Raw genomic sequence first — 27409 nt, 5'->3', positions numbered from 1 at the left:
TTTCTTTGTTGTCTCCTTTGCTGTGCAAAAGCTTGTCAGTTTGATTAGCTCCCATTGGTTTTTTTTTTTTTTTTTTTTTTTTTTCTCTTATTTCTGTGGTGAGATGGACCTGAGAAAACATTTGTAAGGCTGATGTCAGAGAATGTTTTGCCTACGTTCTCTTCTAGGAGTCTGATGGTGTCTTGTCTTATATTTAAGTCTTTGAGCCATTTTGAGTTTATTTTCATGCATGGTGTGAGGGTGTTCTAGTTTTACTGATGTGCATGCAACTGTCCAGGTTTCTCAGCAATACTTGCTGAAAAGACTGTCTTTTTCCCATTTTATGTTTTTGCCTCCTTTGTCAAAGATTAATTGACTATAGGTGTCTGGATTTATTTCTGGGTTCTCTATTCTGTTCCATTGGTCTGTCTGTCTGTTTTGGTACCAGTACCACACTGTCTTGGACTGTGGCTTTGTAGTATTGCCTGAAGTGTGGGAGAGTTACACCTCCTATTTAGTTTTTATTTCTCAGAATTGCTTTGGTAATTCTGGGCCTTTTGTTTTTCCATATAAATTTTTGAATTGTTTGTTCTAGTTCTGTGAAAAATGTCATGGGTAATTTGATAGGGATTGCAATGAATCTGTAGATTGCTTTGGGTAATATGCCCATTTTTACAATATTAATTTTTCCAACCCAGGAGCATGGAATATCTTTCCGTTTCTTTACATCTTCTTTAATTTCCTTGATTAATGTTCTTTAGTCTCGGCATATAAGTCCTTTACCTCCTTGGTCAGGTGTATTCCCAGGTATTTGATTTTTGGGGGTGCAATTTTAAAAGGTATTGTATTTTTGTATTCCTTTTCTAATAATTCATTGTTAACATACAGAATCGCAACTGATTTCTGAATGTTAATCTTATATCCTGCTACTTTGCTGAATTTGTTGGTCAGCTCAAGCAGTTTTTGGGTTGAGCCCTTAGGGTTTTCTATATATAGTATCATGTCATCTGCACACAGTGACAGTTTTATCTCTTCTCTTCCAATTTGGATGCCTTTTATTTCTTTTGTTTGTCTGATTGCTGTGGCTAGGGCTTCCAGTACTACGTTGAATAACATTGGTGAGAGTGGGCATCCTTGTCTTGTTCCAGATTTTAGTGGAAAGGTTCTCAGCTTTTCTCCATTGAGTATTACATTTGCTGAGGGTTTGTCATAAATAGCTTTTATTACGTTAATGTACGTTCCCTCTGTACCCACTTTGGTAAGGATTTTGATCATGAATGGATGTTGGGCTTTGTCAAATGCTTTCTCTACAAGCAGAGTTTTTAAAGTAGAAGCAGTAATACAGGTCCATAATAGTACTTTATTTTCAGTTTTGAAATGCAAAAAGTTCTAAAAATTAGATGTTTTCCCCTAAGTTTGTAGCAAATTCATTTGAACATGAGACTATTCGTAGCCTTTATAGATCCCATGTCAGTTAAATATTTGTGAATATTCACAGTTTGTTGTTTGCTTTTTATTTTGTGGAGGCCGAGGAATATGGAGTTCCCAGGCCAGGGAGGGATCAGATCTAAGCCACAGTCTCGACCTAAGCTGCAGCTCCGGCAATGCTGGATCCTTAACCCACTGTGCTGGGCCAGGGATCGTGTTCCCAAGATACTGCTGACCCTGCTGTATACCACACCAGGAACTCCAATATTCCGTTTTGCTGCAGAAAGACCTTTTTTTTCCCCAGAAGATGAAGGTGTTTCAATATACTGCCCTTTAAATCAGAATCCAAAAAATTCTGAATTCCAAAACCACATCTGGCCCCAAGGTTCCCCCTACCACCTTACCGAAATATAACTGACACTTGGCGTTGTGTAAGTTTACTGTGTACAAGGCAATGCTCTATGTGTACCCGGCAAAGTCATTGCCACAATCACTTAACACACCCATCACCTCAGTTACATTTTGTCTGTGTGTGTGAGAGATTTTGAAATCTACTCTTGCCATCTTTCAAAGGGACAATACAGTGTTGTTATACCATGACATATACTATGCCCAGAACTTACCTTGTAACTGGACGGTCCCAAGGGTTTTTGATACAGGATTAACTAGTAGCAGCTCCTATAGCCCTAGGTGTACTAGCCATATTGCGTACTGGTTTGTGTCAGGGATTGTTCTAAATGCTTTATACATAAGTGTCTCACTGAATCCTCCGAATACCATAAGAGTCATCTTTCATTAATGAGAAATTTGAGGTAACCCACTACTTCATTGGCTGGATATCACTGCAGCAAGTAGCCCAAATGATTCATGCATTTCATTGCAATTGATAAGGACGGGTCTTTGTAACAAAAGAGGACTCCAAAAGCATCGAATGGTAAACTCAGTGACTCAAATAATAGACACAGCAACAAGTCTGGAGACTCATGGGCAGCTGGTTTGGGGATGGTTCAGAAGCTTCAGGTAGTTGGGGCCTAGATGCTCCCCTACTTTCCACTGTTTCCTACCAGCTGCCCTCATGGTGATAAGAAGGCTGCAGAAGCTCCAGGAATCAGCAATAGCAGGAAAGAGCCAGAGCCCGCCAACCATCCACTCTTTTCTTTTTAGGGCCGCACCTGTGGGATATGGAAGTTCCCAGGCTAGGGGTCCAATAGGAGCTGCAGCTGACAGCCTACATCACAGCCTCCTGGATCCTAGCGACATCTGTGACCTACTCCACAGCTTTGAGGCGACATCTGCGACCTACTCCACAGCTTTGAGGCAACTCGGGATACTTGACCCACCCAGCAAGGCCTGAAAACGAACCCGCATCCTCATGGATACTAGCCGGTCCCGCTGAGCCACAATGGGAACTCTCGCCTACCTCTTTTTTAAACAGTTAAGGAACATCTGTCCCAGAGCACTGCCTTCAACAGACCCACCAGACAATCACTGACAAAGGATTGGCTTATACCAATTTTAATGAACCAGAAAGGATCTGGGACTCGGCACTGTAGGGCAGGACAGGCCGGGAGCTCCGCAGTGGGACGCGGGGGCCGACGGAGCCCGAGCACGCTCCGGCCTGTCCCGCACCCTGCAGCCAGAGAGGTGCGCCCTGCAGCCCCGCACCAAGCAGAGGCGGGGACCACGCCCACGGTTTGGGAAGGGCGCACAGCCGGAATCCCTAGTCCACCCCCCACCCGCCACAGCGCGGGGCTTCAGTTTCCCCTTCGGCACAGCCCGGGGGCCCGAGCAGCTCAGGCCTGCAGCCGCAGGAAGCCAGGGCGAGAAGCGACAGTGCTCTGGGGCAAAAACCTGTTTGGAGGAGACGGCCGTAGCTCTACAGCTGCCTGGGTGCCGGCTCCCGCCGGGACTTGAGGCGGCCTCCGTGTACTACAACTCCCAGAAACGCCTCGGGTCCTCCCAGGCCGATAGGCCCGCTGGGCCATCTATCAGCCAACCAGCCACAGGAAGACCGCGGGCAGCGACCAATCGCAAGAGAGAGGAGGCGGGCGCTCATCCAGTGGATCCCAGATCTGTGGTAGACTCGTGGCGGGACCCTAAGAGTAGGGGTTTCAGAGCCCCACGGCCGACGCAGTGTTCGGAGCGGTGACTGGCCAGACCTCTTCCCGAAACAATGGCCTGGGGCAGATATGCCCTCATCTCCAGAAAGCTCTGGCTTCCGCTACTCCTGCCTGCGGCCCTGCTCCGGCGGGTCTCGCGCGCGCCTCACGGCGCCCCGCCCCCAGCCCCTCATTGGCTCCCTCGGGGCACGTGGGCGGAGAGGGCGTGGACGCGGCGGAGTTGGCCAAGCGGCATCCTGCTGCCTGAGGGATGAGAGGCCGGGCAGGGTCCGGCTTGGGGCCTCATGGACACCGTGGCGCTGAGCGGGTGGCGACGGCGGAGACCAGAGGAGCTGCAGGTTCCGGGGGACGCGGTGAGCCCCCCCGGGGCTTGGGCGTTAGGAAAGGGAAGGCGGCGGCCTTGGGCGGGGCGTCGGGCCTTGAGTCTCCTGGTGTCCTGCTGGGGAGGAGGCCCGGCCGGAGAGGTCGGCGCACACCTGCTGGGGCGGAGCGTGGTGGGCGGGGCCTGGGTGGGCGGGGCGCTCCTCCGGCCGCGCATGCGCAGAGGTGCGGACCCGGGTGCCCCGGGGCACTGGAGATCCAGGGTCTCTCAAACGCGCGCCGCGTTCCCTGCAAGGTCTCCGGGACTCAGTGTCTAAGTCAGGGGGTGTCCTGCATTCTGCTCGCAGCTCTTCGTAAGTCGCGCCTCCACGTGCTGGCGCCGGCTGGGTGCCACGAGAGCAGATATGCCTGTCCTTTGCTGCAGGAGAGCAGGGTAAGAGGTGATTGGTAGTGGGGGGCCCTGATCGAGATTGGGGCGGGTGGGTAATCAGGTCTGTGTAAGGCTTGAAGGGAGAACATAGGTAGGAAGCACTTAGGTTTTTAGGGAACTGAAGGGAGTCCTTTGCGATTGGAGCAGGAGTGCAGAGCCTTTGAGCAGCGCCTCTGCTAACGAATTGACTGGTTCTCACTCCATCTCGTTTATTTCATAGTTCCTTCTAAGAGCAGCACCGAGCTGCCTGCATATCGAGCATTTGATTTTTTTGTGTCTGCTTCACCCTCACATACAGGCTCTTATCTGCACAGGATATGCCTTCCGAGTTAGTGCAGGCAGTGTTTTTCACAAATGTTTTGCACAGCATATCTAGAGTGGCTAGCTTTCTGCCCTGCAGTATCTGTTTCCTCACTACCCACTGGTTGACCATGAAGCCAGTGTCACTTATGTTCTGTCACAGCAGCACCCCATTCCTTGTGCCAGATTACAGAGCATAGGTTAAGCTAGTGTAGCAGAAAGGTCAAAACATACTGGCTGAAACCAGATGGAGGTTTGATTCTCCCTACCTAACAGTAGGGAGGTGAGCCCAGGGTCGTGGAACACAGAGCCCCTAAATATAAGTAGGGCAGGTGGTACCTAAATCAAAGATCTTAGGACCCCGTTTTCCTTCTGTCTCATGGCTCCACCATGCCCTGGTGTCTTCATCCAGACAAAGGGAAGTAAAGTGGCACCATTGCACTGGCATTTAAAGAGCTTACTGTTTGCACAGAGCACCTTTGTGGGAAATGAAAGAGATAGTGGTCAGAGGAGGGTGACAGAGGCGACGACAGAGAGGAGAGTGAGATGGTGACAGTACCCAAACTTGGCTGTATATTTTGGAGGAAGAACTGACACGTTTTGCTGGTGAAGGGGCCGTGGAAGGTTGTGCAAAGGGAGGAGTCCGCGTGGCTCCTGGGTTATGCCTTGAGCACCTGAGTGTGCGGTGCTGCTGTCATTGAGGGAGGAGTGGTGTGTGACTACAGGAGAAAGCAGGGAGTTCCTGGGGCCAGGCTGAGTTTTATGTCTTTGAGACTTTTTGCAGAGTTGTGGCAGGAACTACTAGTAGTTGAGTGGGGACCACGTGGATTATCAATTTCACAACCGTCTGTATAGTGCCCGTATTACCAATGAGGAAGCAGCTAAAAGAGAAGTTAATCAACTAGCCCAAGGGTACACAGCTAGCAGGTGGCGCAGGAGGTCTGCCTCCAGAGCCTGTTCTTAACCCCTGGGCTATACAGCTTCCCATGGGGGGCTCGTGGAAGGAAAACATGAGACTTGGAAACCAAGTCCTCAATGGTCATAAAAGGATGAAAAGTGTGATGGTACGGGCTGTCAGGGATGGGGAGCCAGAGGTCATTATGGATCAGAGAGAACAGGGAAGGCTTACTAGAGGAAACCCTGAGTGATCTGGAATTGCTGGAATTAGGTGCCCCGTTTGAGGTCACAACACCTCCTGAGGGTAACCAAAGACGGAGGGGGTGCTGTCTTATTGCTGTGCTGTGTATTACCTCCTGATGTGGTCAAGTTCTTGTTATGTTGTAGTGCGTCCTAGTCTTTGATCTCATAATCCAGATTGAGTTCAAGAAAGTCTCTAAGGTCTTGTCCCAAGTTTTCCATTCTCGCTCTCTCACACACACCCGTTAGAATTTGGCTCCTTGGGAAGTGCAGCTCATTTCCTGCCTCTCTGACAGCCTAGTGGCTCTACACCTCGTGCATTAAACCCACCCGTGGTGTTTGAGGAGCTTCAGCTCCCAGGACCTGTCTCTGGGTCTGTGAGTGATTCTTACGCCAAACCGGTCACTCTTGTGAGTGTCTTGATTGTGGTAAGATTAGCTCACAAGGTAACACGTGTAGCAGTTCAGTAGCCGTCGTGTTTCTCACTTCTGTCAGGTGAGATGCTTTTCCAGCACCTGTCATGTACTGAGCTCTCTTCTAGGCTCTGAAATAAGAAAAGAGATATGAAGTCCTTGGTTTGTGGACCCTGTGACGCAGGGGCCCGCAGTGCCTCGCTCCTTTCAGCCCCTGTCCACCACGCTCACCACGCCAAAGGCTTCAGACTGATACTGTCTGCCTGGGACACCTGAAGATTCATTTCGACTCAGCCTGTATCTCTCTGAAAACTCTCCTTTCAAAAAAAGAGCAAGAGCCGGTTCTCTGGGCAGAGCATGCCTGAGTTGCCTGGGCTCACAATTGAGTGGGTGTCTTTTCGGGTTTCATCTGAGTTGATCCAAGATCCCTTATTTCCTGTGCTGCATCTTCTTTTCCTTCCTTGTCACTGTCCTTTACAAATAATATAGAAGGATGCCTGAATTCATTGGCTGTTTCAGGGCTTTTTACTTTTTCTTTTTTAATATCATTATTGGGATATACACTCTGGCTTTTTGGCTGTTACAAATAATGCTTTTGTGAACATTCATGTTCAAGTTTTGGTATAGACAAATATTTTCGTTTTTCTTGGGCACATACTGTGGAGTTTCTGGACCGTATGGTAACCAGCTTTAACCGTTTGAGGAACTGCTAAGTTGTTTTCCGCAGCGGCTGCCTCGTTTTCCATTCCCGCCAGCGGTGGAAGAGGGGTCCAGCCTTTCCGCATCCTCACTCACACTTAATCCGTTTCTCACTTGCAGCCTTCCAAGGGATGGGAAGTGTTACCTCTTTGTAGTTTTGATTTGCATTTTCCTGATGATGATGGCGCTGAGCATCTCTTAATGTGCTTCTTCGGCCTTTGTATGTCTTACTTGGAGAAACGTCCGTCAGATCCTTTGCCCATTTTTAAATTGGGTGGTTGTGTTTTTATTGTCACGCTGTAGTAGTTCTTTATGTATTTTAATACAAGTCCCTTCCTTATTGGAAACATGATTTTCAAAATTATTCTCCCATCCTCTCCTTTTTTTTCTTCTAGAAGTCATAGTTTTAGCTCTGACATTTAGATCTGCATTCCATTTCAAGTTGATTTTTGTATGTGGTGTGGGGTGGGATTCCACCTTTATTCTTTTGCATGTAGGTATTAAGCTGTCCAAGCACCATGTGTTGAAAGGACTATTCTTTCTACCCATTTAGTTGCCCCAGCACCGGGGTTTTTTTCCGTTTCTCAGTTCTATTCCATTGATCTGCATGTCTGTCTTGATTACTATAGCTTTGTAGTAAGTGTTGAAGCCTGGAAGTGAGTGTCCTCCAACTTCGTTCTTTTTCAACATTGTTTTAGCTACTCTGGGTCCCTTGAATTTCCCGATGCATTTTCTGGTAAGCTTATCAACTTCCGTAAAGAAGTCACCTGGAATTTTGATAGGGATTGTATTGAATCTATAAATTAATGTGAGGAATTATTGCCATCTTAACAGTATGATGCCGCTGTGTACATGTGATGTCTAAGTGTTGATTTTTCTCTATGGCTTTTTGGTTTTACTATGTCAATTTTCACACTCATCTTTAGTATTTCCTTTCTTCTTCTCATGTTGGCTCCCCTGTTTTTTGTTTGTTTGTTTCAAATGACTGAGGGTGGATGCTGAGGTCACTGGGCAGAGGCCCTTCGTGTTTTTCTAATGTTGACACTTAGTGCTGTACATTCCCCCTAGTGCAAGTTTTGGCTTTTTTTTTTTTTTTTTTTTTTTTTAGTTCCAAATGCTTTAAAATTTCCACTTGATGTCTTCTCTGATGCATTTGTTATTTAGAAGTGTGGGACTTAGTTTCCAAATATTTGGGGATATTTCCAAAGACCTTTGTTACTGCTTTCTGCTATGATTCCATTGTGTGCTTGGTATGACTTGAATCCTTTGATGTTTACTGAGACTTTTTAAAAAATTTAATTTAAGAATGTTATGGTGGTAAGAATGCTTAACATGAGGACTGTCATTTTAAATCTTAAGTGTACAGTCCGTTATTGCTGACTGGAGGTGCAGTGCCCTACAGCACATCTCTGGACTTGTTCATCTTATGTAACTAAAACTTCATGCCTGTTGATGAATAACCCTTGATTTCCTCCTCTCCACAGTTTCTGGTTTCCCAGCCTTTGATTTTGTGAATTTGACAGTTTTAGATACTTTGTGTAAGTGGAGTCATGCACTGTCTCTTGTTACCTTGCTTATTTTGCTGAGCCGAACGAACAGTCCTCAGTGTCCCTCCATGTTGTTGCATGTTGCAACATTTTCTTCTTTTTTAGGGCTGACTAGTATTCCATTGTTTGGATATACCGTATATTCTCTATCCATTCTTCTGGAGTGGATGTTTAGGTTGTTTTTACATCTCAGCTATTGTGAATAGTGCTGTGGTGAACATGGACATGTTAAGTAGCTCTTTGAGGTGTTGATTGAAGTTCTTTTGGGCAAGTGCAGAGAAGTGGGATGGTCCACTCACATGGCATTTTTATTTTTTTGAGGAGCCTCCATACTGTTTTTCCAATGAGACAACTTTTTTGCGATTCAAAATATGGTCAGTCTTGGGAGATGTGTCTCTGCTGTTGAGTCCGTGTTCTGTGAGTGTCAGAAAAGTCAAGTTGGTTGATAATTTGATTCATATCTTCTGTATCCTTAACAAGGCTCATCATGTTCTGTCATTTTTAATATTCTCTCAGTTTTTGTGAGATGGTCTTGAAACCTCTGAGTATAGTTGCAGGTTTGCCTTTTCTCCTTGCTCCTCTGCTTTTGCTTCATGTATTGTGAAGCTCGTATGTGCATATACATTTATGAATTGTATGTTTCCCTGATTAAATGACTCCTTTGTCATTATGAAATCACCTTTTATATCCCTGGTAACATTCTCCACTCTGAAATCTATTTTGATATTAGTATACCAGCCTCAGCTGTCTTTGGATTAGGGTTAGCACTGTATAGTTTATTTCATCTTTTGCCTTTTAATCTATTTGTATCTTTGTACTAAAGTGAGTTTCTTATAGGCAGCCTATAATTGGGTCTTGGGGTTCTGGTTTTTGTCGTTGTTATTCAATCGGACCATCTCTGCCTTTTCATTAGAGTACGTAATCTATTTACATTCAATGTGAATTTTTTTTTTTTTTTTTTTTTTTTGCTTTTTAAGGCTGCACCCTTGGCATATGGAAGTTCCCAGACTAGGGGTCCAGTTGGATCTACAGCTGCTAGCCTACACCAGAGCCACAGCAACACAGGATCCGAGCTGCGTCTGCGACCTACACCACAGCTCATGGCAACGCCAGATCCTTAATCCACTGAGCGTGACCAGGGATCAAACCTGAAACCTCATGGTTCCCAGTCGGATTCGTTTCCACTGCGCCAGGACGGGAACTCCCCGTGTGACTGCCGATATAGTTAGATTAAAAATCTACCAACCCGCCTTTTGTTTGCTATTGGTCCTGTCTGTTTTTTATTTACCCTTTCTCCTTTTTGGTTTGGTAAGACATTTTTTATGCTTTCATGTTATTATTTCCTCTGTTAGCTTATTAGCTGCAACTTTGTTTTTTGCTTTATGATTTGGAATGTGCATCTTCAAACTGCAGTCTGTCATCAGACGGCGCTGTACCACTGTGTACGGGAGAGCCTTACAGTATATTTCCACTCCTCTCCTCTCTGCTTTGTGAGGTCGTTATCCTACATTTTACCTTTGCATACGCTCTAAACCCTGTGCTGTATTGTTACTATTTCCCTGTAGTCTTTTTGTCTTTTTTTTTAGGGCCTCACTAGCTGCACGTGGAAGTTCCCAGGCTAGGGGTCCAATCGGAGCTGTAGCCACCTGCTTACGCCAGAGCCACAGCAACAGGAGATCTGAGCCGCTTCTGTGACCTACACCACAGGTCAAGGCAATGCCGGATCCTTAACCCGCCGATCGAGGCCAGGGATCAAACCCACATCCTCATGGATGCTAATTGGGTTCGTTAACCACTGAGCCACGACAGGAACTCCCTATTTCTATTTAAATAGTCCATTAACCTTTAAAGAAGTTTCAGTGACAAGAATAAAACTTGCTGTTCACCCACAGAATTACCATTTCCAGTGCAATTCATTTTTTTATGTAGATTCATATTTCCCCCTAGTTTCATTTTTTGGTTTTCTTCCTGAAGGAGTTCCTTTAACATTCTTAAAGGACAGACCTACTGGTGTTAAAAATTTTCACCTTTTCTGTGTCTTTATTTCACCCTCATTTTTGAAAGCTTCTCCCACTACATATGGAATTCTAAATTGACAGCTTTTTCTTTCGGTATCTTAAAGATGTAGCTCTGCCGTCTTTTTAGATTTGGTTTCAATGAGAGATCTGTCATCGCCCGTCTCGGTTCCTCAGGATGTAGTGTGTCTCTGGTCTCTGGCCCCTTGTAGTTTTCTCTGTCAGTGGCTTTGTGCAGTTTGCTCATGACATGCTTTGGGTATAGTTTTCTTTTTCTTTTTCTTTTTTTTGTCTTTCGCCTTTTCTGGGGCTGCTCCCGTGGCATATGAAGTTCCCAGGCTAGGGGTCAAATCAGAGCCGTAGCCACCAGCCTACGCCAGAGCCACAGCCACGTGGGATCTGAGCCATGTCTGCAACCTACACCACAGCTCAGGGTAAGCAAGGGGTCGAACCTGCAACCTCATGGTTCCTATTCTGATTCGTTCACCACTGCGCCACGACGGGAACTCCAAGTTTTCTTCATCTTTTTGTGTGCTTGGGGTTACTGAGATTCTTGGATCTATGGGCTTATAGTTGTCTTCCAATTCGGGACATTTTCAGCCATTAACAATTATAATCTTCAAATATTCTTTTCTGTTTCCTGCTCTCCTCTCCTTCTGGGGACTGCAATTATCCATCATTTAAGCCTGAAGTCATACCACTGATGCTCTGTTCAATTAAAAAAAACTTCTTTATTTTCAGATAGTTTCTGCTGGTACGTCTTCAAGTTCACTGACCTTTTCTTCTGCAGGCTCTGCTGTTAATTACACCCAGTACATTTTTTAAAACTCTCAGACATTACAGATTTCAACACATAATGTTAGATTTGGATTTTTGCAAATATCTTCCACATCCCTGTTTAATGTTTTGAATATGCAGAATGCAGTTATAAACTTTATAAATGTCCTTCTCTGCTAATTATTATCTCTGTGTCAGTTTTGGGCCAGCCTTGGTAGCTCGTTCTCTTTACTACAGACCACATTTTTCTGCCTCTTTGCTGGACAGATATTGTGAATTTTACCATATAGGGTGCTGGATATTTTATTTATTTATTTATTTTTGTCTTTTTAGGGCCGTACCCGGGCATATGGAGGTTGCCAGGCTGGGGTCAAATTGGAGCTATAGCCGCTGGCCTGCACCACAGCCATAGCCACACCAGATCCGAGCCGAGTTTGCATCCTACACCACAGCGCTTGGCAATGCCAGATCCTTAACCCACTGAGTGAGGCCAGGGGTTGAACCTGTGTCCTCATGGATGCCCATCGGTTTTGCTAACTGCTGAGCCACAATGGGGACATTGTAGATTCCTATAAATATGCTTGAACTTTGTTCTGGGTCACAGATAAGAGACTTGGAAAAAGTTTGATCTTGCTTTTAAGATGTGCTGGGTGAGACTCAAATAGGGCTCAGTCTGGGGCTCATTACTCCAAGCAGGTTGTCTGTGTTCTCTGCCTTGTGTGTCAGAGTCAGGTGGCTTCCGGTTTTGCCGGTGGGGTCAGACAGCATTCCCAGCCGTGTCTGAGCGCAGGCACTGCTGTTTCTAACCCTTTCCTGCCCTTGGGTACTTTCCTCACACGTGGGCTGATGAGCACTCAGTGAAATGAGTATGGCTTGTCACCTTCCCCTCTCCAGGCCACTGTCCTCTCTCCAGGGCTCTGTCCTGTGAGCCTCCCACACACTCAGCAGCGGGGTGTTCTGCACTCCTGGCTGCAGCCTCTGCCTCTGCTCCCCTCGTGGGCTGCAGCCTGGAGACGGGAGGCAGCGACGGGGGGCAGGGGTACAGGGCTCAGCCCGTTTGTGTCCCCATCCCAGGGGTCACTGTTCTTTGTGACTTGTTGCTCAGTGACTTGAAATCTGTTGTTTCGTCTTATTTTGTCCATCTTTTGGTTGTTTCACGCAGGAGGGTGAATCTAGTCCCTGTTGTTCCATCTTGGCCTGAAGAGCTACTTGGATGATGGATTCAAAGGTTTTAAAAGGAAGTTGCCGCACACACACCGATGCTGAATACTGTTAAATTTGAGGGGCTCCTAAAACCGTTCCGCAATGGTGATTGCAAACACTTTCTGTCTTGACGCAGCGCGTTTAGAGCTTGCGTAGGTTGTGCACCGCAGCAGCGATGTCCCTGCCAGCTGAAACCACTAACAATTTAGTGCATGTCCTCAGCACAGACTTCCGTCGTTGGCTCTGGTGTGACTGTTTGGCTGTGCGGCGTGGCTGCTTCTGCAGGCCGGACAGTGCTCAGGTGCGCAGACAGGCTCCCCCCACACACACACCTGCACTCAGATCATGGCCTTCGTCCGGGAGTGACGAGCTTGCGCTCTGCAAGAGGGCAGATAACTTTGAGGTACGGTCTGGACGGTTTTTGGTGCAGCTGTTGAAATGTAGCTGTGAGGAAATTATAAAGTTCCAACCTGCCGTTTTCACCCCTTCTCGGCATGAGGAGGAGCTGCCCCTAGGCTAGAGGGCGGAGGGGAGTGTATGTCCATCTCCCCGTGGAAACCCTCAGATCTGCCTCTGCTGACACCTGGCAAATTTGCCAGTGCAGCACGACCACTTAAACATATTGATGGGTTTGGCTCCATTTAAGTAACCCTACAGGGTCTGACTTAGAAAGGGAGAGCATTCCCAGTTAAATTTGCTTTGTTTCAACTGTAGGATGTAGGTCTTATAGCTCCTCTGCTGAGCGAGACCCTGCTGTGCACACCTCATGCAGAGGAGCTGATGCGGCAGACCCCTGACAAAACCCTCTCGGTTTGCCTTTCTGGGGTCACCTTTTCATTCGGAATCAGTGTAACTCTCTCCTTAAGAAACATTTATTTCTCTACCCCATTGTTTAGTTTGGAAATCTGTCTGGTCTACTCAGTTTAATTGCATTCCGTCATCCTCCCATCTAGAAAAAGGAAATCGATCAATAATAATTCGTCCTCAGTGACAAATATGGTTGATACAGATGTTCACGCCGCCAGCTGCACACAGCCTCGATCATTCCTAGCTTTCAGGACACTTCTCTGTATGTGACGCGGAAAAGTCAAAATGAGCTTAGGCCAGTCAGGCGTGGTTCTCCACGGCCGGGGCCCGTCCAAGTGTCCGTCGGGCTCAGCAGGGAGCCAGCAAGGCCTGCGACTTGACATCTGCTTCTCTAGGTGCCAGGTGCCTGAAGGTGGTGAGGCGCCCTGCAGGTGTTCAGCAGGTGCTTGGTCATTGCCTAACGTGTGTGTGTGTGTGTGTGTGTGTTTAACTGAACAGCAACGAAGGGAGGGTTACATGGTGCATAAAATTGTTGGTGTTTTCAAAGTATCGTTTGTTTAGGAAAAATGCTAAGTTGTCGGCGCCCTTTAGACCACGCCCACGGCTCGCGGGTCTCCCGTCTGCATTTCCCACCACGACCACAGTGATTAGGGTTCCTAAAATTTTAAGGGTACAGTGAAGTGATTTTTCCTGAATTCAGTTGTGCAACCATCACCACCCCGTTTGAGAGTATTTTCTTGCCCTCAGATCGGTCTCTGTGCTCCCTGGCAGTCACTCCTGTTCCTACCCCGGCTGCGAGTCTCCTTTCTGTCTCTCTAGATTTGCCTTTTCTGGACATTTCAAACAAACAGAATCATACAGTGTGTGGCTTTGCCGTGACTACTTTCACTCCCATAATGTTTTGCGATTCATCCACAACGAAACATAGACCAGTAGCTTGGTTTTTTCATTGCTAAATAATATCTTGTTGGGTAGATGCACCACCCCGTTTATTCAGTCAGCAGTGGGTGGGCAGTGGGGCTGTTCTTCCTTTTTAGTTGTTACGAATTGGGCTGAAAACACGAAGTTCACCCGGAGACCATTGTGTGCACACGTTGTCATTTCTCCTAGAGACACACTCGAGACTGGAGCCGGTTCCAGTGTTAAGTGTAACTTTCCGGAAACTGCCACCCTGTTTCCCACCGAGACGGCAGCATTTTGCATCCCTGCTGGCGTCCCCTGGGGGGTCTGTAGCTTGTCCACGTCCTCGTGTCGTCTGTTGTTTTGGTTTTCGTCATTCCAATGGATGTGAAGTTAGGTATTCACAGCAATTTAAATTTGCATTTCCGTAATGACTAACAGCATTGAACGTCTTCTTATGTGCTTATTAATCATTCATACCTTTTTTCCAGTGGACTGTCTATTCAAGTTTTTTGCCCATTAAAAAAAATAGCTTAAATTATGTATAATTTTAAATGGGTTCCTGAACCCAGTTGCGATGTATGTATGTCGGGGGGAAGTGCTTCCCCGCAACAGTTCTTGGCCCCCACGGCCCCCGTGGGATGTCCAAGACTTCAGCATAACTACCCGGTGGGAGGGAGCATCAGGTCCCACAGGTAAAGGGCTCGGTCCCCCAAGACCGTCCTTCCCTTCAGACGCCGCTTCAAAGCTCGGTCATCACCTGTGCTTCTGACCAACGGGCTCTAAATCGGAGCTTCCCACGTCCCCACCTAGATTCAGTCAATTTGCCAGAATAGCCCACAAAACTCAGGAAACCCGTCTACTCGCTAAAGTACCAATGTATTATAAAGGGTGTGACCCAGGAGGTAGAGGGAGAAATACACAGGATGAGTTCCCAGGAGGGTCTGTCTCCCGAGCTGGGGGCGTGTGGAAGCCTTCTGGCTCCCCAGCCTGGGAGCTCGCCGAACCCCCTCCTTGCAGCCTGTTAGGGAGGCTTCATTGTGTCGGCGGGACTGACCCTTGGCCTCGGTCCCCTCCCCGGAAATCAAGGGGTGGGACTGAAGTTCCAGCCAGCTGTCCTTGGCTGGTTTCTCCGTCAACCAGCCCCGGTCCTTAGGTGCTTTGCAGAAGTCACCTCATCACATAGACTCAGCTGTGGTCGGAGGAGCTTGTTAGGAATGACAAGACACCCGTTTCACCTTGATGGCTCTGGAGCGATTTCAGGGGCCGAGGACCAGCGGTGTGGTGATGGAGATGCTGCAGGTGCTTCCATCACTCTTGCTGCTTGGAAAACCCCCAGGGTTTCGGGAGCTGCGACCCAGGACAAAGACCAGATCTAGCTGGGAAATGCTTAATAATCATTCGTGCAGGTTCCCATAAATCACAGTATTGCACATTTACATCCCTTTAAAGCTCATGCTTTTAAGTGCACGGTCCGTGGATTTAGCCTGTGACCAGAGTTGTGTAAACATCACCGTTATCTAATTTCAGAGCGTTTTCATCACCCCAGGAAGGAACCTGGTGCCCATTAGCCGCTCCGCCCTCCCGCCCTCCCTCCCCAGCTCTAAGCAGCTTCCAGCTTACTCTGGCTCTGGTGCTTTGCCTGCCCTGGACAATTCATGTAAGTGGAATCGTACGGGATTTCGTCCTTTGTCACTGGCTTTTTTCGCTTTGCCTGCTAATGCCCCCGAGGTTCATCCACGCTGAGGCATGTAGCAGCACTGCGTTCCCTTCTGTTGCCAAAAAACACTACCTTGTGTGGTTAATACCGCATTCTACTTAACCGTGTCTCAGCTGATGGACAAGTTGTTTGCACTTTGGGGATTTCATAAGTCCTGCTGCTGTGACAACTTCATGTACAAGTTTTTGTGGGGGCGTATGTTTTCATTTCTCTGGGGTAGATAGATAGCCAGCTGGGTTGTAAGGTAACTGCTTACATTTGAGGAATCACCAAACTGTTTTCCAAAGCAGTGGCACTGTTTCCGCTGCCACCGGCGACAGGTGAGGGTTCCCTTTTCCCCACATCCTCGCGGACACTTGTTTGACTGTGGCCGTTCTAGTGGGTGGGAAGCGGTGTCTTGGGTTTTGAGTTTCATTTTTTAATGACTAACGATGTTGAACATCTTTTCACGTACACGTTGCCCGCGTGTGTGCTTTGTTGGCAGGATTACCGTGCGAATCCTTCTCTTGTTTAAAGAATTGCCTTGTTTGTCTTGTGGAGTTGAAAGACGTCTTTGTGAATTCTGAAGACCAGTCCTTTAACATGCATGTAGCATGTAAACATTTCCTCCCTGTGTTTGGCTTGTCTTTTTATTTCTTAATGGTGCCTTTTGAAGTCCAGAATTTTCCATTTTGATGAAATCTAATTTATCAATTTGTTTCTTTTTTGGGTCTGCTTTAGGTAGCATATCTAAAAAAATCTTTGCCTAACCAAAGACCATAGAGATTTTTCTCTTATGTTCTCCAAGAATTAACCCTTTTAGCTCGTGCATTTAGCTCTCTGATCCATTTTGAGGTAATTTTTGTGTGTGGTATATGATGTGGCCCCGGGTTGCTCTTTTTGCGTGTGGATAGGAGATTATGCCGGCAGCATTTCTTATACAGACTGTTCTTTCTCCATTGAATTGTCTTGGCACGCTTGCCAGAAGACCATAAATGGAAGGTTTCTGCTGGAGCCACAGTTCCGTTCTGTTGATCTGTATGTCTGTGCCTGTGCCAGTACCGCCTTGTTTTGATTCCCGTGGCTTTATGTTAAGTGTTGAGATGTGTTCATACATTGTTCCTTTAGTGTAAGTTTCAGTCTTGTCTTCCCAGTTAGACTGAACCACGCTGAGTCCCGCCCTGCCCTTTCCAGCCACCAGACTCCACCAGGCAAGGTCTTTGGACTTTGGCGACTTCACTTTCTTCATCTACAAATGGAAGTGAAACGCCCTGCTCTTCCTGTGTCGTGGGATTTTTGTTTGTTATTGAAATAAATGTGGAAACACTCTATAAACGATAGTGGTTTTGTTTTTGTTTGTCCTTGCAAGGGATAGTTGCTTGGTTCTACCTGTGGTAAGTAGGTTTTCTGTAACTGGGTGTGTAGTGTCCCAGGTGAATCACGCAGGCAGACCTGATCCTCGGTCCAGAGCCGGCATCTTCTCTTTCGGTTGTACTTGGAGGTAAACAGTCTGCCCCTCTCTGCTCTCTTCCTCCGGGCACCCAGCTGTCCTGGAACTAGGCTGGCGTCTCCTCCTGAATTGCCTGCCCTGTGCCAGGCTGGCCTTGCTCACGGTGTGGAGTGAAGCCAGCATCCTGAGGTCCCAGGAGCTCTGCTGACTCGTGGTGAGAGTGGGGTTCCCGGCTTCTGGTGTTTTCTGCCGCTGACTCTGCTGCAGAAGGCAGGCCTTCCAGGAGTGCACGGTCTTTTCCAGACGAAGATATCAGCGGGAAGGAATCTCTACTGGTGGCAGTGCTCTGACTTTCTAAAGGGCCGTTTCCAGGCCTCGTTCATCCTGCTCACCCGGCGCTAACGGCTCTGTGTCCGCGGCCAGCCCATCCGCTGCTCCAGCAGAGCAGGCTTCCTCTGCTGTGGGAGACTGAAAGCTGCACGGCCTCACTAACCAGCATCAGACTGTTACAACACAAATGATCTTTAGAATAAATTCCATTAGTCAGTTAAAATCCTCAAAGTACCTTCAGAGGGAAAAGTGAGACTATCGTGTGTGTGTGTGTGTGTGTTACATTAAATGCATCACCAACTTGTAACGATTTGCACGGGTGTTCTCATGTCTAGTGCACATGCTTAGCTTGTGTATTAGCATATAGATCATATATGCTTAATGTAAGGTGTTCAGTTTTTAAGACCGTGCCACTTGGTTGCTGTGCTGACTCAAAAGAATGCTCAGTGCCTTTCTGTCCGAGCGTTCAGGAAGTTGGTGTCGTCTTTCTGTTCTCCACATTTTCCCAAGCGCAGGTGGAGGGGGGTCCAGAGGATGTCTGGGTTCAGCCCTGGCCGGGCCGGGCCTCCGCCCTGCACGTCCCTGTCCCCCGGCTCACTGGCGGTCCCCAGGCGCGTCAGGAGAACAGCCCCAGTCTGGTTTCTTGTTCTTCAGCACAGAAGCCGGGGCTTTGAACATCATTTCTGCCAAATGGTGAACCTCTCCCCCGCAGCTGCCGCTCACCCCACTCAGCAAGCTCGCTGGGACCCCATCACTTCCTGTAAAGGAGAAAGTCCTGGCAGCAAAGACGTGGCCCTCCCTCGCGGGGGTGCACCTGTCGTTTCCTGGGCTGCCAGCTGCGCGCGTCCCATCGTCGGGGGACACCGTACGTATTCCGTGTTTAATTCTCACGTCTTGCCAAGTGACGTCTCTTGCTCCCCCGTGTCCTCTGGTGCGGTCGATTTTCCATTGGTCTTCAGTTATTATTATTATTAAAGTTACTGTTATTAAAGCACGAGGTCTTTGTGTAGTATGCTCAGGATCTTAATTTTGTTTGTGCAGTGTGGGAGTTTTCTAGATGGGGGGGTGGGTGGATCTTTATCTGCCTTTGTGAAGGCTGACGCATCCGCTCCAGGGGAGTGAGAGACAGCGAACCATGTACCACAAGCACCAGACTTAAATGCCTCTGCAGCCTTCGTTTTCTAGTCCAGCCCGGTCCACCGTAACTGGGACTATTTGCGGGGTAAACGTGCAGGTCAGTGTCACGTGCAGCCAGCTTTCAGTAATCCACCGCAAATAGCAGAAAACATGAGTCATTTCATCCACTCGGCTGCCGAGGGCCGCCAAGCAGGTCATCCAGGTTCCCTAGAGGAGCCCGGGCTGCCGACCACCGCGGAGGCCCTGTGGCTCCCACTTTCGCCTCCCCCGGGCTGGAGGATCCAACGTCCGGCCACCTGAGCCGCTTGAAGAATGCCAGCTTGTCACCATGGATCCTTATAGGTCCACTGACCTTGATGTGCCAGATGTTATTTGACCCCACGGAGAAATGGTTTTGAATGTGGCCTCAGAGTGTGTGGGATTTCGCCCAGAACGTACGGCTTCCAGCTCATAGTCTCAGAAAGGAGCGAGGGACAGTATGTCATCGCTGTTACCTGCCTGGGCGCTCGCTTACTGGTGGAGGAACGAGGAAATCCGTGTGTAAAATGACGCGGGGCACACGCCGTGTTCCTTCTTCCCTCTGCCCTGGTGATTGGCAGGTGGCAGTACAGCCGTTTTACGGCCTGCCTCTGTTTGCAGTAGAGAGACTGGGCAGGTCCCGAATTCCCAGAGACCCGGTCCTCGGTCCTCGGCAGGATTTCCCGTGACTCCGGTGAGGACGAAGGCTGCGTCACTTCCCATCACGCGCTTTCTGCAGCATTGGCGGTATCCCGGTGCCCTGGAGAACAGCGTGGACGTCAAGTTAGACGTGGACATCAGGGGCACACGGGAGAGCCTGCGGTTAAGTTTAAGGGAGGAGGACACTCCATAGGAAGAGGCCAGCCCTTCCTGCAGAGCAGATGCGGAGCCAGGGAGGGAGGCCGCCTCCGCGCACCCAGGTGATGTTGCTGCCGAGGCCCCTCGGCCAGTGGTTTCTTCCTGAAGACATGGGGCCAGGTCGTGGAGCGGGGAGCCTGCTGTCCTCTGCGGTGGCAACAGGGCATCGGGGCTATCTTGCGTGGTTGGTTTTAAGAAGATACTGATGATTTAGAAACTCCAGGGCAGGGCGTCTAGGTTAGGTTAGGAAGATTGTGGAAAACCCCTCAGACATGGGACAGTGAAAGGCAGTGGGAATGTTTAGTTGGCGGGAATAAGCCTCAGAAGTTCCCGAGAGCTGTTTTCAGCCATCCAAAAGGATTTTTATTTTATACAAGTGACTACTTATTTTATGTTGCTCAGTTAGAGTTGGTGGGTGAAGGCGGTGGGAGGGCCATTTGACTTTGCATCAGTGTTCCCAGAAGTGTGGACTTTTTCATTTTTAAAATCTTGATTTCAAAATAGTTTTATACCTAGAGAAAGATTGCAAAAAGCAATATCGAGAATTTGTGTACAGCCTTCCCCTAGGCAGCTCGCATAATGCTGGTACCGTTGGCGGGCCCGCAGTTAACAGTGGTGCAGGACTGCTGGCCTCTCGCAGCCCTCACCCGTCTCCCGCATTTTCCCACTGGCCCCCTCTCCTGTCCCTGCTCTAGTCCAGGGCCCCCCGTCGCACAGCGCAGGGCCCTGGTGCTTCTTTCTTCCAACCCGTCAGGCGCCCCATCTTTCCCGACTTGGTGCTGTTACCGAGCTGGGTCAGGTATTTTGCGGAGGGATGTCGCGCCCTTTGGTTTGTCCAGCGTTTTCTGTGATGAGATTGAGGCGCGAACCCCCAGAGGCGGTGGCGCTTTCCCGGTGCATCACTTCGGGGCCATGAAATCCGCCTGTCTCGTCACTGCGGACCTTAGCCCTGCCACTTGAGGAAGGTGGCTTCCTCCACGGGGGAGTCACTGCTTTTCTCTTTGTAATTAGTAACATCCCTGGGGGGATACTTTGAGACTGCCCCCATATCCTATGCCTCCGCACACGTTTGCCCCCTGGTTTTGATGTGTGTTGGTAAATCCTGCCTGAGCCGTCTTTCACTGCGGTACTTACCTAACGGTGGGTTTGTCTTTCGCGCCTTCATTTTAGCTTGTTAATCAGAACTCAGCTGTAAGGACGGACCGCCTTTTCTCCCCCAGTTACCTACACATGGGGGCCCGACGAGTGTTTATTCTGTGGGTTACAATCAAATGCCATTGTTATTTATTTGATTGTTTGGGCTGCACCAGCTCTGGCCGCCTTCAGATCGGTGTTATTTCTTTTTGATGTGCTCTTGTTCTTTTAAAAAAACACCTTTTTTTTTTTATTTTGGGTGCCACAGAACGTTTAACGCTCCTCTTATATTTTCCCTGCTCCATCCCGGAAGCAGCCCCTTTCCACGGAGCCCAGATTCCTTTAATGGGAGAATGGTATTGAGAAACCAGGATCTAGGGGCTAGGTGTTGTGTTGCCGTTGTTCTCAGCACTCAGCTGGGAAAGGTGTGTGTTGTGGGCATGTGTATAGTGTGTGTGTTGTATACATATGTATCATGTGTGTTATAAAATACAGATGTCTTATGTATGGATGTAAATGTGTGTGTGTGTATTTACACTTACGTATACCCACAACTCCCATCTCTCTGTCCAGATATGTACGAACAACTGTTCATTGACGCTAATGCTCTTCCGTGTCCAGTCCAGCCTCCCCCCCGAGAGGTCATTGTGGCCTCTTCTCTGTTTCTTCATTTGTCTTCAAGCGCAGAAACCTGGCTCTCATTTTTTACAAAACATTTGCTTATTTATTCAATCCTAGGACACCAATACAGTTGTCTCACAGTTGCTAACCTCTCGAGACACAGATTCACTAACTAGAGCTGGGATTGACTTACAGCCCCTGCCTTAGAAGAGGTGCTTGTAAAGAGGTGGTCTCTTTACTTTTTATCTGGATGTTCTGCAGTAACGTGGTGATAGGTCTGAATGTGAATTCTCTTTTTTTTTTTTTTTTTTGATTCTGTGTGGGGTTTTGTTGAACTTTTCAATCTAATTCATTTCATGCTTTGATTCTGGAAAATTCAGTCATCAGTGTTGCCTCGCTGTCGTTCATTTATTTGAACCCCACACCTCGAGGATGTCTGTTGACTCTTCTGTCTACCCTCATTCCCCGTTACCGGTTTTCAGTTTTGTGTGTCTCTGAGCCCCTGGGCTGCAGTCTGGTAAGTGTCTGCTTCTGTCTCATCAGGGTGATTAGTTTCATCAGGGACTCGCCGGAATTTGGTCCTCTGTTGACTTGGTCTGTCCTGTGCTCTCGTCTCCACCATTGCCAGTCGGCTCCTTTGGCCTGTCCTCAGCCTCCTGAGTGTCGGCTCAGGACCGTGTTTTCAGGCTTGCTCTTCAGGGCTGCGGCTCTCGGGTCGGACGCGCAGGCTTCCTTGTGACCCTTCGTGGGCCGTTTGGGCCCCGCTTCCTGACCTCCTGGTTGACGGACATTTCGACCTAATGCTGGGGTGAACAGTGACCACGGTTCCAAGGCTCAGGGCCACCCGGGCACAGGCTCCTGCACCGCGGCGGCCTGGGCCCGCCGCTGGCTGGGCCCGTTTACCCCGCCGCGCTCCGGCTCGGGGCGCCGAGATAGTTTCCATAGCGTGGCTCGTGTGTAAGCGGTACTGCAGCGCAGAACCCGTGTGGTCCTTCCTTTTCCCGCTGTCGTTGTGGCAGGTGTGCCTGGAGGGTAGGTCCCTGGAGATGTCACTTCCGAGTTGAAGCCTGTGCCTGTGGCTCCCTCTCTGATGCGCAGACTCCCCGCAGCACTTTGACGCCCGACAGCTCACCGCCAGAACGACCTTCCTTCCGCTGTAAACATTTTACCAGCCTGCGAGACGGTGGTGATGTCTTGATATCCTCTCAGTTTGCACTTGTGTAAGTGTTCCTGAGCTGAGGCTTTCTCCTGGTGCTGGGAGGCCGTTTTTGCAGCTTTGTTCGTCAGCTGTCCGTTGATGTCTCTTTTCCTCCTTCTCTCTGGGTCTGGGTTCTTCGTCCGTCCGTGTTCGTGTAGCAGGGTTATTAGCCCTTCTCCTGTGGTTTGTGCTGCAGATATTTGCCTCCAGCTTGCACTTACGTCTTCGTCTTCGCTTTGTTTAGGGCTCTGTTTTGATTTTCCCTGCAGACATTTTTATATAGTCCAGATGATCAATTTCTGTTTCGTTACCTCTGGGTTTTGACTCATAGTCAGAAGGCTTTCCCTCCATCAATGTTCAAGAAGCATCTCCTCACATTTTCTGCCCGGAGTCACAGTTTCATCTTTTTACATTTAGATCCCTAATCCATTTGAGGTATAGGCTAAGAAATACAGATCTCATTTTGTCTTTTTCCAAATAGCTGCCCACCTGTCGCAGCACCGTCTATTAAAGAGTCCACCTTTATCCCACTGACTTGATATTTCCACATCCTTCCCGTTTGTTTATGAATTTCTATCCCATTGGTCTCAGTGTCTATTTATCACCAGTATTGGCTTTTTTTAAGAAAATTGAAGTATTGTTGATTTTCAGTTTTGTATTGGTTTCAGTTTGTATTAGCATAGTGAATTGACTTTTTAATTTTTTTCATTTTTTTGCAGATTATATACCTCTGCAGGTTGTTACAAGATTCTGGGTGTAATTCTCCGTGCGATACAGTAAATTGTTGTTGTGTATCTATTTTACATATGGTAGTTTGTATCTGTTAATCCCGTACTCCTAATGTGTTCCTCCTGCCCCACTGTCTCCCTCTGGTGACATAAATTTGCTTTCCATCTCTGTGAGTCTCTTTCTCTTTGTATATCGATCCATTTGTATTATGTTTTAGATTCCACATATAAGGGATGTCATATAGTATTTGTCTTTGTGTGACTTATTTTACTCAGTGTAATATTCTCTAGGTCCATCCATGTCGCTGCACATGGCAGTGTCTCTTTGTAGGACTGAGTAATATTCCATTGTGTATATGTGCTGCATCTTCTTAAGCCCATTATCTGTTTATGGACACCTAAGGTTGCTTCCATGTCTTGGCTATTGTAAATAATGCTGCTGTAAACACTGGGGTGCAGGTATCTTTTCAAATTAGAGTTTTCATTTTTTTCTAGCTATATACCCATGAGTGCAACTGCTGGGTCATATGGTAGTTCTGTTTTTAGTTTTTTAAGGAACCTCCATACCGACTTCTGTAGTGGTTGTACCAATTTACCTTCCTACCAACAGTGAAGGAGGGCTCCCTTATATCCATACCCTCTCCAGCATTTATTTATGGCCATTCTGACTGGTGTGAGGTGATGCCTCATTGTGGTTTTGATTTGCATTTCTCTAATGATTAGTGATGTTGAGTATTTTTTCATGTGCCTGCTAGTTATTTGTATGTTTTCTTTGGAAAAATAACTGTTTAGTTCTGCTCGTTTTTTTGGGGTTAGGTTGTTTTTTTATTGAGTGTTATGAGCTATTTGTGTGTTTTGGATTTAACCCTTTGTCATTTGCATCGTTTGAAATATTTTCTCCCATTCTGTAGATTGTCCTTTCAATTTGTTGGTGGGTTCCTCTACTCTGTAAAAGCTTTTAAATTTGATTAGGTTCCTTTTAAAATCTTATTGGGCTTCTATTAGGCTTTTATTTCTTTTGCCTTGGGAGACTGACCTAAGAAAGGATTGCTACAATTTATGTCAGAGAATGTTTTGCCTAGTTCTTTTCTAGGAGGTTTATGTCTTACATTTAGGTCCTTAAACCATTTTGAGTTTTGTGCCGTTTTTTGGCTGCACCTGCAACATGTGGAAGTTTCTGGTCCAGGGATTGAATCTGAGCCACACCTGTGACCTACCACAGCTGCAGCAACACCGCATCCTTAACCCGGCTGCTCCAGGCTAGGGATCAAACCTGCACCTCAGCAGCAACCCAAGCTGCTGCAGAGACAACTTGGGAACTTGGTTTTGAGTTTATTTTTGTGTTTTGTATATGATGTGGGGAAATGTGCTCATTTCATTGTTTTACATGTTGCTGTCCAGCACCCTGCTTAATTATAGTTTTTACGGTATGTTTTACTGTCCAGTCGTTTTTTTTTCCCTGCAGGATTTTCCCAGCTCTTCTTGCATATTTGCTTTTCCTTGTGATTTTCAGTATCGGTTGTGCAAGTCCATACAGTGGTTCATTGCTGGTGTTGCTGGGAGTGCCTTGAGCTTAGAAACTGGGGGGGGGGGGGACTGTCGTCTTTGTAGTGTTGTCGTCCTACCCAGGAGCAGACGGTGCCTTCTCATCTGTTCCTGTGCACGTCTGTGTCTTTCCAGAATGTTTGAAATCCTCCTGTTAAGGTTATTCCTAAACTTTTAATCTCCTTTGTTGTAATTCTTTTACATGGGGTTTCCATAACTACTTATTGTTTTAAATTTGAAGGCTATTGATTTTTGTATGTTAATCTTTTTTTTTTCTTGGTCTTTTTGCCTTTTCTGGGGCCGCACCCGCAGCATATAGAGGTTCCCAGGCTAGGGGTCGAATCGGAGCTGTAGCCGTTGGCCTGCACCACAGCCACAGCAATGTGGGATCCGAGCCTCTTCTTCAACCTACACCACAGCTCATGGCAACACCAGATCCTTAACCCACTGAGCAAGGCCAGGGATCGGACCTGCAACCTCATGGTTCCTAGTTGGATTTGTTAACCACTGCACCATGACGGGGACTCCTGTCTATTAATCTTATATCCTGTTGTCTAGTGGATTATTTTACTGTTTGAGCTAGTTTTATCGTGGAACCTCTGGGGGTTTCCAGATATGCATTATGATGTCATCTGCAACTTCTTAACCCATTCTTACCTCTCTGATTGGCTTTTCCTTTGCAGTTGTGTTGAGTAACCTGACGCCCTAGGACAGTGGTGACTAGAAACGGAGCCTGGGCAGTCTTGCCTTGTTCCTCATCTTCGTGGAAATGCTGTTAGTCTTTCCCCCATAAATAAGATACTGGCTTTAGGGTTCAGCTGTGTATATTTATTCATGTTAAGAATATAACACTTGGTGTTCCCAACATGGCTCAGCAGTTAGTGAACCGGACTAGCATCTGTGAGGACGAGGGTTCGATCCCCGGCCTCACTCAGTGGGTTAAGGATCCTGTATTGCCATGAGTTGTGGTGTAGGTCGCAGATCCGGCTCAGATCTCGCATTGCTGTGGCTGTGGTGTAGGCCGGCAGCTACAGTTCCGATTAGACCCCTAGCCTGGGAACCTCCATATGCCGCAGGTGCAGCCTTAAAAGACAAAAAGGCGAAAAAAAAGAGTGTAACACTCAATTCCTGTGTTCTTTAGTTTTTGTAAATGAGTTTTTAATTTTGTCAAAGGATTTTTAAGCATCCATGGAGATAATAATATTGTATTTTCCTTAGCTTTATGAATGTAGTGAATATTAATGGATTTCCTAATATTGAATCCAACTTTCATTTCTAGAAAATATCCTGCTTGGTCATGGTATCTGATTTCCTGACGTGGTGTTGACTTCTGTTTGCTAATGCTCTGTTTGCTGTTCTTGCGTTGATATGTGTGAGCGACTCTGGTCTGCAGTTCTCTTTGTTCTCGGCATCTGATTTATCAGAGATGATACATGCTCCGTAGGAGGAGTTGGGGCTCTTCCTTCCTTCTCGGTGCTCAGGAGTGATCTCTGTGTCGTGCACCGGAATGATCTGATCTTTGAAGACTGGGTGGAATCCCCTGTGGAACTGGCTGGTCCTGGTGCCTTTTCTGGGCTGTTTGCTCGTAACCCTGTCTCTTTCTTCTGTGGCGCCTCCTCTGTTGAAGCTTGCGGCAATGCAGGGTCCCTAACTCACTGAGCAAGGCCAGGGATCGAACCTACATCCTCACGGATACTAGTTAGGTTCTTAACCAGCTGAGCTGCAATAGGAACTCCCTGTGTGTCTTTACTGAGGCTCTTTGTTGTGGACATGGGAGGATTTGTAGTTCCTAGTGATTACTTTTGTCTGTAAATCTGTTTTAATGTCCTTAGTAACAACCTGCTTTGCTGTTTCGCTCCTTAGTATCTGATCTATCAGTTTCTCTAGTCTCCTTTGATGTGCTCTTGTCACTTACCCAAGACTGACTTAAGTAACAGTCCGCGTTTTTCCTCTTTCCCTCTCCCTTCACCTTCCATTTTTCATTTGAATTACTTCTGCTTTGTCAGTAGGTAATATTTGCACACTAGGCTTTCAGCCTAATCCCACCTCTGTTTTGAATGGAGTCTTAGATGGACATCTCACTACTTTGAAGTCCCTGTGCTGGGGCTTTTCCAGTCGTCACTGGTCAGCTGGACCTTCACGCTCACGTAGACCCCTCGGGAGTAGCGTTGTCCAAGGTCATGTGTGTTGGAACTGCTTTTCTGTGATCTTGATGTTTGAAGGACAGACAGCTTTGCTGGTTTTAAAATTCTTGTTCATGTTTTCTTTCGTTGAGTTTTAAAGAAGTTGTTCCGTTGTTGTCGTACTTGTATGTTGGTTTTGAAAGGCCTGATGCCAGTCTCACGCCTTTGCACGTTCACTGATCCGCATGCCCAGGGAGGGGTCTTGAAGATTTTATCTTTGAAATCTCACAGTTTTATTAGGAAAGGTCTCAGCATTGATCACTCTGGGTTCATTTCCCAGGTACCCTCTGAGCCCTTTCATGTTAAGATTTGGTCATTTTTCTGTTTCCGGAAAGTTTTCTCAGATTATAGCGATTTTTTTCTTTGTTTGTTTGGGCCATGCCTGCAACATGTGGAAGTTCCCAGGCCGGGAATCGAACCTGCACCACAGCT

The 27409-nt window shown here is 47.4% G+C and overlaps 1 protein-coding gene across 3 annotated transcripts in view; it reads left to right on the top strand.

Moving 5' to 3' along the window:
* Positions 1-3734: 3734 nt before the first annotated feature.
* Positions 3735-27409, top strand: part of C14H10orf143 (chromosome 14 C10orf143 homolog) — a 37668-nt gene continuing 13993 nt past the window's right edge. Inside the window, exons 1-3 of one of the 3 annotated variants that reach the window (XM_084996788.1) lie at positions 3735-3880; positions 4196-4281; positions 15607-15736. In XM_084996788.1, the coding sequence (XP_084852914.1) occupies positions 3812-3880; positions 4196-4281; positions 15607-15736 (285 nt within the window). In that variant the 5' untranslated portion in view covers positions 3735-3811. The remainder of the gene's footprint in view (positions 3881-4195; positions 4282-15606; positions 15737-27409) is intronic. The other 2 variants (XM_084996789.1, XM_084996790.1) reach the window with 2 other exon arrangements.

This window comes from Sus scrofa, chromosome 14 (assembly GCF_054392235.1).
Source record: "Sus scrofa isolate SSC_HxYL_T2T_F1_AM1 chromosome 14, Sscrofa_HxYL_maternal_Yorkshire_Landrace_v2.0, whole genome shotgun sequence".
NCBI lineage: Eukaryota > Metazoa > Chordata > Mammalia > Artiodactyla > Suidae > Sus > Sus scrofa.
The sequence above is the reverse complement of the archived record's forward strand: the minus strand, read 5'-3'. Positions and strand labels throughout refer to the sequence as shown.